Raw genomic sequence first — 10,892 nt, 5'->3', positions numbered from 1 at the left:
TTTTACTCGAGTTATCGTGTGCACAGACGGACGGACGGACAGACAGTCACCGCTTAATCGATTTCTCTTTTCATTCTGATCATTTATGTATACATTTGTCTATACCTATCTCGATTCGTTTTACCTGTTACAAACAACCGTTATGTGAACAAAGTTATAATACAAGGGTACAAGTGCGCTCGGGTATAAAAATTGGATTAATCTGATAAATTGCCCTGTGGTTGTGTGTAGCGGTGACAACACTAATAGAAACAATTGCATCGATCGGGCAACACAGAGCTCAGCAAAAATAATTAACCACATATCGTAGAAAATTATCGCTGGGCGGTCTGCGCCTGTCTCACGTTCAATATTTATTGTGATATTTGGATGGTGATCCATATTAATGGATTTCAAAATAGTGATGGATGGCGCGGGAATACTAAATACATGCTCAATATTTATCGCGTCAGTATTTACATGTTTTTGTGTTGAGAGGTTTAAAGTCCAATAGATGAAGCCTGGAAATCTTATCTAAATATAATGTTATTTTATTGAAAATCATCTATACTTTTCATTATATATATGGTGATACCACATCTAATTTGTTCCAAATGCAACGCGAGCGCACACGTTCAATACTTATTGACAGATCTTTGAGCCATATATAGCGGAAATTTAAAAAGGTGGTTTGAACTAGGGATGTTGCGAATGTGGAATTTTAGACGTCCGCGAATGCGAATGCAGATGAGGATGTCTAACAGCTAGCGGATGCGAACGCGGATGTCAAGTATTTTTAAGAATTTAAGTAAGTAAATTAAGTTATTTAGGTAAATAAAAAAATTTAAAAATGAGTAAATTTTAATAATGTTTATATTATTTAGTACTTGAATTTAAAAATTGGAACTTCATATTTAATAAAAAGTAATGAGAATTGCATCGGGGCTAAAAATTTCGGATGTATCCTCCTTTCATATTCACTTGAAGAATCTAGCATAATGGCGAGATCGTTATTTAAACACCGCTTACAAGCCAAACCAGATGTGCTAGGTTTTTTTGAAGCTTTTTAAAAAGAATTCTTCATTATCATTCCTTTGACTATTTCAGAATTTGGGGAACCTGTAATGTCATCAGCGTTTTTTTTGATTTTAGTTTTTGTAATTCATTTTTAATACATTCTTCTGCGACTGGTTTGAAAAATTTGTGTTTATAGCGAGCTTAATATGTATATATGTAGGTGAATAACGAAAATAATTTATTATTTTTCAGAAATAAAATTTTTGAACAAAATTCTGTTTTCAAAGTCGTGGCTGCTAGCCGAATCGGACCAGAATATTGTTATTTTTTATAAGCATTTGAATTATTGGAATCACGGATGATGAGGGTCTGAGATAGTTACGTAATTCATACCTAATTAAAGGTCATACCTATAGCTTTTAATTATTTGAGCATCGATTCTCATTTCTCCTGGAAATCCCTATTGAAGGAGCTTACTCTTTGACTTTAAATAGCAAAGAAGGAAGACATAGTGGGAGAGTTTTACCACAGAATTTTTTAGCCAAGGATCCAGTGTATATCCCTATGAAAAAGATATTGTCCGACAAGTAAACAAAAAAACTGTGAAATGTTTGCTACAAATAAATTCCCCAAAGAGCCCCATTTGAAACGGTGGAAACGAATATATGAAACATCAAAAGAAAATCACGAAAATTTTATTTAAAATAACAGTTCACACTTTCCTCTTTAATGTCTAGTAGCTTTATTAAGATTGGTCCAAACAAATCATAATAAAGAAAGAAACCAACGCATATATTTAAAGCACAGAAAAAAAAATAATATTATTAAAAGGACTATGTTCTCTTTGACGTACGTCAAAGGTCAACTAGAAGTCGGAACATGTATCGGCCCAATGATAGCTCGGTTATATAGCTTAAGAAATAATATGTGTAAAAACACTTTTATCAAAGTTGATAAATATGACATTGGACCAGTTTTGTTACACAAATACTCCAATGTGCGGCGCCCGGGTAACACGACCAAAAATATTGGCTTTAATTAAACCCTTTGAACAGCAGTTTGTGCGGTGTATTTGGGTTCTTTAGCGTTTCAGTATATGCACTTAAGTCGATTTTTTTTCAAAAGACAAGACCTTAACGCGCGTTTTTATGAAAAGTATATTTTTAAACGCGTGCGTTGCAAAAATATTTATGTTTTGCTCTTTCTTTCACAAATTCTTTTTATATCCTTTTTATACACGTACGTATTCACAGGTTGAATAACAAGTAATTTTTAGCAAAAAAAAACCGAATTCAACTCCCATAAAAAAAAATATATATATATATATATCTCATGATCCACTGATCGGATCTCAACCAGATTAGTATGGGACCACCTCTGAGACACTACCTTTCCGATGCAAAAAGACTTATCGAAATCGGTTAACGTGGTCCAAAGTTATGCGGTAACATACATAAAAAAAAGAAAAAAAAATATGCCGACGAACTGATAACCTCCTCCTTTTTTGGATTTCGGTTAAAAATGTATTTATATACATATGTATCTAAATGTATCTATTATATGAGGCCTTGAGCGCCAGAGTAGCTTAACTGACATTTCAAAAAAAGTTAGCTGCACCTTAATATGCATTACCAGAATCGAAACGGCAATAGCCCGAGGCACACCCTTTTAGTTTTTTTGTATTATAATATGTAGCATCACGTAAGCGCAATGAATTTTTTAGTAAAGTACCGCATTTATTTTTTATAGATCCCTCTTTCTCATACTACTAAAAAGTTTTTCGCCCTCGTGGCCTCATATGTAAAATGTGCTCAGCTGAGGGAATATAGCAATTTCATCATCGAATCAATTTAATACATCATAAAATTAGATTTAAGGAAAAATTAAAATCTTTTAGTCGTTTTTCTCATTTTGTTGGTCACAAAATTGTACGTCGGTGAACCATACATATTCGAGTTTAATAGATTTTTGATACATTTTTTCTTTTAGAAATTTCGCTATTATAAATCATCATTGAGATTTAATCAAATAATTTTCTTTTGAATTCATAATCACTGTAAATCAATATCGTCCTCAGTCTTCACACGGCATGATTTAATTGATTTTTATTGGAGCTCGTTTTCAATCAAAAATTTTTGTTGATATTTTGATTATTTAATTCCGGGAGGGTGAATGGTGATCGATCTGCGATGCGAACACCATTGATCAGCAGTCATAACCAGTGTTGCCGCGCCGTCTCAAGAAAATGTATCACTGACCAAGCCAAAAATGTATCCAATTGTATCCAATTTTCTTTGTTTACGTACACATCTCATAATTTGTATATATTATAAAGTACATTTTTTGTGCATAAGTATTTTGCAAAGTAGTATAATAAATAGCAAGTACACTCTAAAAAAGCATGTAAAACTACTACTGAAAAGTATATATTTTTCAACAAGAATCAGTATAAATATACGTATAAGATGTTCAGCATTTGATTTTGAACTTGAGGTCTTTAAAATATACTCATAAATACACATATATAGAATGCTTAAAATTGCAAAAATTTTCAAATTAAAATACATTTCCTACTAATAATAAACATTACTATACTTTAAACATTTTATGTGTAATTTTGATCTTTGCGGCAAATTTGGTATGTAAAAGTAAACAGGCAATATTTAATTTTATTACACGGCGTGCAAATTTGTACACATTATAAGAGGAAACTGGTTACCTCTCTTAATATGCGCAAACAAACAAAATTTTTTTAGAGTGTATTTAAAGTCTTTTTAGTAAAATTCATACAAATTTCCTTAAATAAATAAAATTTAGTTTTTTAAGTGTATTTTAACCTTCATTGAAATCTTCTTTCTTTTTAAATTAACAAATGAAAATATGTGATATGAAAGAGATTACTACAGAAAAAGTATAATTTATTATATATATATGTATATTAAGATCTTGCTTACAGCATCCTTTTAAGCTGATTAAAACAATTGCGCTTATTACCTATTTTGGTGAGATCTCTTCATATGTTCATTGCTTCGTTCACAAAAATTAAAATGCTTTAATTTCATGCTTAAGTAGCGATTTTTAAACATTTAAAAAACGTAATGCTTTCTACCATCTTTAATGAAAATCGGTTTTTGAACAAAAAAAAACTTTATAGAATATCTATATAAAATTTTGGCCTATTTTAAAAAGTATCCATATTTATACTGATCGAAAAAAATAAGTATCCCGCAAAAATTCGTCTAAAAATGTATCCAATTGTATCTATTTAGATCCGAACGGCATCCCTGGTCATAACCATTCTCGTTCAGTTCAGTTCGCCAATTCTGAAAAGCAAGTTAATTGCATTTTTTTAATCAAGTAACACCACACATCGACGGTCAAGATTTTTGAACCGATCATTTTTCTTTTCGTCTTTCGGTATAAGTTCAAGCAACGTAACCGATAACACGGTCAATATTAATTGAACCAAACTATTAATTTTTCTTTTTTTTGTAATTTCTTTCTGTATTCATTCCCACAGTGGCGTAGCCAGGGGTGGGGAGGGGTGGGTTATGGGCGGATAGATCCCCCCCTTCGTCATTGAACTACAATTATTTACTTTTGAATTAATAACACAATACTATTTTATCCTTCTGATTTAAATCTTTTTTTATTTCAGACGGATGACAAATTGTCTTTTAATGAATATATGAGTAGTCCACTTGCAAACAGCGTTATGTGATTTTATAAAAGTAAACCACAAATTAAAAAAAAAAACGTCTACGACAACAAGTAACAACCGAACTGTATCTTTTTTTATTACCTGAAAATTTGGATAAATAAGAGCCTAATACCATTAAAAAAATAAAATTGCAGTATGGTAGATTTGCAAATTTTATATTTAAAAAATTAATATTGCAAGTTTTGAAACAGTAACTCTTACATAGCTAGCTTTTTTTAGCTTTTCGCGTTCTCTCCTCTAGGAAGATTGGTTTGCTTCTTTTTTGCGACCTCTTCCACTAGGCACCGAAACTACCACGTTTTCTTGCAGTTTTCTAAGTTCATACGAAGAGGAGACATTTGAAAGTGTATAAATAAGTATTATAGCGACTTTTGCAAGAGTAGTTAACATTTCATGCTATTTTTTTCAGAATATAGAAAAATTTTTCACTCTGCTGTTAGTGGACATGAAACCCACCAAAAACTAAAAATCTAAAAAAAATTTACATAGCGCACTTTGCAAGTGGACTACTCAATTGTTGAATATGCTATCTTATTTGTCCCTTCTTTTTATACAGTTAAGGAGCGGCTGAATAGTTTAACGATGTTAGCGGTACATAATGTTGTGCCGATTACAACACAAGAAGTAATTGAAAAAATGTGTGTTAAGCAACGAAGATTAAAAATCGCTTTATAAGTAATAAGATTTTGTAGACTTGTACATAAATAAATGTAAATAGATACGCGTAAATATATAAATATGCAGATATATTCAATGTGTAAAAACTGAAGTGTATACTAACGAAACTTCTACAAAACAAAACTGGACTACACACTAATTAATTAAAATGGTGTAGTAATTTAATTTTTTAAATTTTAATAAAGCATGAATTCCCCATGGAATAACCGAGTAGACAAAAAATATATAACGGTAGAAATGGCACATACATACATATATGAAAGAATGTCCACAGGCGACGCACTATAGGCAAAACTCGAGTTTTTTTTTCAAAATCGTAGATCTTCGCTTAGAAAAGAGATAATGGAATGCAGCATTTAACCCCTTAATGAACAGTCTGTCATATATGAAACGCTTTTTAACCCTTTCAAGGCAGAGGAAAAAGGTTCTCAATATGCTTTTGAACATAGTAAAATATTAATAAAAAAAAAAAAAAAAAATAAACAAATAAAAATATTTAAAATAAAATTAAAAATAAATAAAAAATAAAAACAAATAAAAACTACGTTGAAACCATATTGAGAACCATTTTGCCTCTGCCTTGAAAGGGTTAAAAAGCGTTTCATATATGACAGACTCTGCATTAAAGGGTTAAATGCTGCACGTTCGTAAAGATATCGACAAGTATAACCATTTTTGTTATAGATTGTTTATTTATATTTGGCCGTTAATTGAAAATTCTGTTGATATTTTTTTGAGCTCAAGGCCGGGTTGAAATAAAACAATCTGTTTTTGTTGTTTTTAAATCGTCTATATTTCGACTTCAGTCTGAAGTCATCATCAGGACTGCAATAAATATCTTAATTACAAAAATTGCATAAAAGACTATCAACATACTGTATATAAGCACAACTTACACATTCGGCTGCGCCTGTTAGACTAATGTGTGCAAAAATCAAAAGATTTAACAAACCAAACAATGAGACGAAATGGACATAAAAATATAAACAAATGAAAGAACAGTAATTGTAAACAAAAAATCATACAAACAACATTGCATTGGACGGCACACAGTACGACATAAATATATATGCAAATCATCCAGCATTGCAATGTTATCATAGACGAAGTTCGGACACGGAACGAATAATAGACAATATTAGGCTTATTTGTTGTGCCTTAATATTATGTTGCGGTAGACATGTGCACAGGTTTGAAATTCATCCTTTTATCATTAGGGGTGTTTACAACGTGGAGCATTTCTAAAATAAAGCGTTTGTGGTAATTTTTCTCTTCTTCTAAGACACTCACATTATCAAAATCAGGGTAATGTCCCGTGTCTTTACAGTGAGATGACAAGGCCGTCTTGTTGCCCGAGTAAGTGTTCCTTAATTTTACGTTCGATTTGTGAGCGGAAATCCTTGTCTTAAGTTTTGGTTTGGTTGTCCCCACATATACTTGTTTGCATACGTGGGACCCGTCGCCATTACATGGAATACTGTATACTACATCAGATTTCTCATGCTTGGGAATTTTGTCTTTCGTTTTGCTAAATATACTTCTCAGAGTATTGTCGTATGTAAACACTAATTGGACGTTCTCTTTATCATATAGATTGGAAAATTTGATTCTCTCTGATAACCCTGGGACATAAGTTGCTGTTTTGTAAATTTTCTTATTTGAATCATCATTTTTCTTTTCTTCGTTCGGACGAACATAGTAGTTGTGAATTAGCTTTTTAATTAATTTCCCCGGAAAATCATTGTCCTCCAGAGTTTTTTTAATAATGCAAATATTTTTGTTGTGATATATTGTCGCTGATAGAGAGAACTCGTCTCACGAAATTGTTGGCAGTGTTTACAATTATTCTTCTTTCCTGCTTAGAATTGAAATTTACAAGTCTGCCCGAAGCCGTCGGTTTTTTGTACCAGTCTATAGTAATTTCGTTGTTTCTCCTTATCACTAGGGTGTCCAGAAAAGGTAGTTTTCCTTCTTTTTCTACTTCTATTGTGAATTTTATTGATTTGCTGAGACCGTTTAATATTGTAAGCATGTCGTTTGTGTCCTCGGTTTTAACTATAGCGAATAAATCGTCAACGTACTTAGTAAGAAGTCGTGGTTTATTGACCGACTCCTGTTCGAATTTTTTGAGTAACTCTTCCATAATGATGTCCGCTATAACTGGTGATGATGGAGATCCCATGGGCATACCTGAGCGCTGCTCATATATTTTATTATTATATTTAAAATGGCGGGTTTGTTTTATGCAGAATTTTACCACAGTCAAAAAAAGTTCTTTAGACATATATGTGTACTCTTTTATATCTTCCCACTTTGAAGCTATGATTTCAAGGGCCAAATCCACTGGAATACTCGGAAACAATGACACAACATCGAACGACACTAGACTCTCATCATCATAAACATATGTATCCTTGATCTTGTTCTTGAATTCGATCGCGTCTTTGACATTATATACGGAGGACATGGTTACATTTTTCAGGATTTTGACGTCATATTTACATAAATTGTTAGACGGGGAATTGACGGACGAACAAATAGGTCTGAGTGGATTTCCTTCTTTGTGAATCTTTGGTAAGCCATAGATTCGTGGTGGATTGGCTGTTTTACACAAAAGCGCATTCTTTTCTTTTACATCAATAATTTTATTACTGAACATTTTCTCAACTAGTTCGTTGTTCTTGTCCTGTAGTCTATTAGTAGGATCACGTTTTAAAACTTTGTATGTGGAAATATCGTTGACTATAGTCTGCATTTTTATGTCATATTCTGATTTATCCATCAACACAGTTACATTGCCCTTTTCGGCATTAAGGATCAAAAGCTCTTTATGATTTTTTAAGAACAGTTTTGCGGAACGTAGGGTATCACTTATAAATTTATCTCTAACTGAAGTTGTCTTCTTGTTGAGGTGGTCACGTGGCAGTGTCGTCAAGTTGTTTCTTTCCATCTCTTGTTTCTCTTTGTCTTTAATTGTTTGTATATAGTTCTCCCCGTCTGCAATTTCTTTAAATAGTGGAAATTCTTTGTTGTCTATGGGTAAGGCATGTTTAGGACCCAGAGAAAGAAGCCACTGAATATCGGTTGGAATTTGTATGCTAGTCGTGTTACGGATCCATTCTGGTATCACCCTAATATTTAAAAGTAGTTGTTGTTTATGTCTTAAGTTTTCGTACTTAGCAAGTTGGGTAGTTTTGATACTTTCTTTCAATGTGTTCGTCAGCAGTTCCTCACTTTGGAAGAATGCAATGCAGTCACGTGTGTTGAGGTGTTGCTTTATTCTTGTTTTTAACATATTTACCTCTCTTTCTTTTTGCCGCAGAAGTTCGTGTTTAATTTTAATGAGGAGATTTAAAAGTTTGCCTTTCGTCTTGTCGATATAAGCAGACACAGCGTAAGAAATTTTCGCCGATATTTGGTTGTTGTTGATGCACTTTCTGGCTTTGATGTTATATCCTCTTTTAATGTTCCTGTAGACCATGACCGTGTCTTTCGTCGTCTTGGGGTGCTCTCCGTTTAAACATTGTTTATTTATCTTTGGCCGTTAATTGAAAATTCTGTTGATATTTTTTGAGCTCAAGGCCGGGTTGAAATAAAACCATCTGTTTTTGTTGTTTTTAAATCGCGTATATTTCGACTTCAGTCTGAAGTCATCATCAGGACTGCAATAAATATCTTAATTACAAAAATTGCATAAAAGACTATCAACATACTGTATATAAGCACAACTTACACATTCGGCTGCTCCTGGTAGACTAATGTGTGCAAAAATCAAAAGATTTAACAAACCAAACAATGAGACGAAATGGACATAAAAATATTAACAAATGAAAGAACAGTAATTGTAAACAAAAAATCATACAAACAACATTGCATTGGACGGCACACAGTACGACATATATATATATGCAAATCATCCAGCATTGCAATGTTATCATAGACGAAGTTCGGACACGGAACGAATAATAGACAATATTAGGCTTATTTGTTGTGCCTTAATATTATGTTGCGGTAGACATGTGCACAGTTTTGAAATTCATCCTTTTATCATTAGGGGTGTTTACAATGTGGAGCATTTCTAATATAAAGCGTTTGTGGTAATTTTTCTCTTCTTCTAAGACACTCACATTATCAAAATCAGGGTAATGTCCTGTGTCTTTACAGTGGGATGACAAGGCCGTCTTGTTGCCCGAGTAAGTGTTCCTTAATTTTACGTTCGATTTGTGAGCGGAAATCCTTGTCTTAAGTTTTGGTTTGGTTGTCCCCACATATACTTGTTTGCATACGTGGGACCCGTCGCCATTACATGGAATACTGTATACTACATCAGATTTCTCATGCTTGGGAATTTTGTCTTTCGTGTTGCTACATATACTTCTCAGAGTATTGTCGTATGTAAACACTAATTGGACGTTCTCTTTATCATATAGATTGGAAAATTTGATTCTCTCTGATAACCCTGGGACATAAGATGCTGTTTTGTAAATTTTCTTATTTGAATCATCATTTTTCTTTTCTTCGTTCGGACGGACATAGTAGTTGTGAATTAGCTTTTTAATTAATTTCCCCGGAAAATCATTGTCCTCCAGAGTTTTTTTAATAATGCAAATATTTTTGTTGTGATATATTCTGTCGCTGATAGAGAGAACTCGTCTCACGTTGGCAGTGTTTACAATTATTATTCTTTCCTGCTTAGAATTGAAATTTACAAGTCTTTCCGAAGCCGTCGGTTTTTTGTACCAGTCTATAGTAATTTCGTTGTTTCTCCTTATCACTAGGGTGTCCAGAAAAGGTAGTTTTCCTTCTTTTTCTACTTCTATTGTGAATTTTATTGATTTGCTGAGACCGTTTAATATTGTAAGCATGTCGTTTGTGTCCTCGGTTTTAACTATAGCGAATAAATCGTCAACGTACTTAGTAAGAAGTCGTGGCTTATTGACCGATTCTTGTTCGAATTTTTTGAGTAACTCTTCCATAATGATGTCCGCTATAACTGGTGATGATGGAGATCCCATGGGCATACCTGAACGCTGCTCATATATTTTATTATTATATTTAAAATAGCGGTTTTCTTTTATGCAGAATTTTGCCACAGTCAAAAAAAGTTCTTTAGACATATATGTGTACTCTTTTATAACTTCCCACTTTCAAGCTATGATTTCAAGGGCCAAATCCACTGGAATACTCGGAAACAATGACACAACATCGAACGACACTAGACTCTCATCATCATATACATATGTATCCTTGATCTTGTTCTTGAATTCGATCGCGTCTTTGACATTATATACGGAGGACATGGTTACATTTTTCAGGATTTTGACGACATATTTACATAAATTGTAAGACGGGGAATTGACGGACGAACAAATAGGTCTGAGTGGATTTCCTTCTTTGTGAATCTTTGGTAAGCCATAGATTCGTAGTGGATTGGCTGTTTTACACAAAAGCGCATTCTTTTCTTTTACATCAATAATTTTATTACTGAACATTTTCT

The 10,892-nt window shown here is 32.8% G+C and overlaps 1 protein-coding gene across 1 annotated transcript; it reads right to left on the bottom strand.

The window, feature by feature from the left end:
- Positions 1-4,300: 4,300 nt before the first annotated feature.
- Positions 4,301-10,416, bottom strand: LOC108370180 (uncharacterized). The gene is made up of 4 exons (XM_017625454.1): positions 10,310-10,416; positions 7,653-8,526; positions 7,477-7,592; positions 4,301-4,319 (listed from the first exon to the last, which is right to left on the bottom strand). Exons 1-4 carry the CDS (start codon positions 10,414-10,416, stop codon positions 4,301-4,303), a joined length of 1,116 nt encoding a protein of 371 aa, XP_017480943.1.
- Positions 10,417-10,892: the final 476 nt, after the last annotated feature.

This window comes from Rhagoletis zephyria, unplaced genomic scaffold (assembly GCF_001687245.7).
Source record: "Rhagoletis zephyria isolate East Lansing unplaced genomic scaffold, Rhagoletis_zephyria_1.1 Rzeph_scaffold_04052, whole genome shotgun sequence".
In the NCBI taxonomy this organism is placed as follows: Eukaryota; Metazoa; Arthropoda; class Insecta; order Diptera; family Tephritidae; genus Rhagoletis; species Rhagoletis zephyria.
The sequence above is the reverse complement of the archived record's forward strand: the minus strand, read 5'-3'. Positions and strand labels throughout refer to the sequence as shown.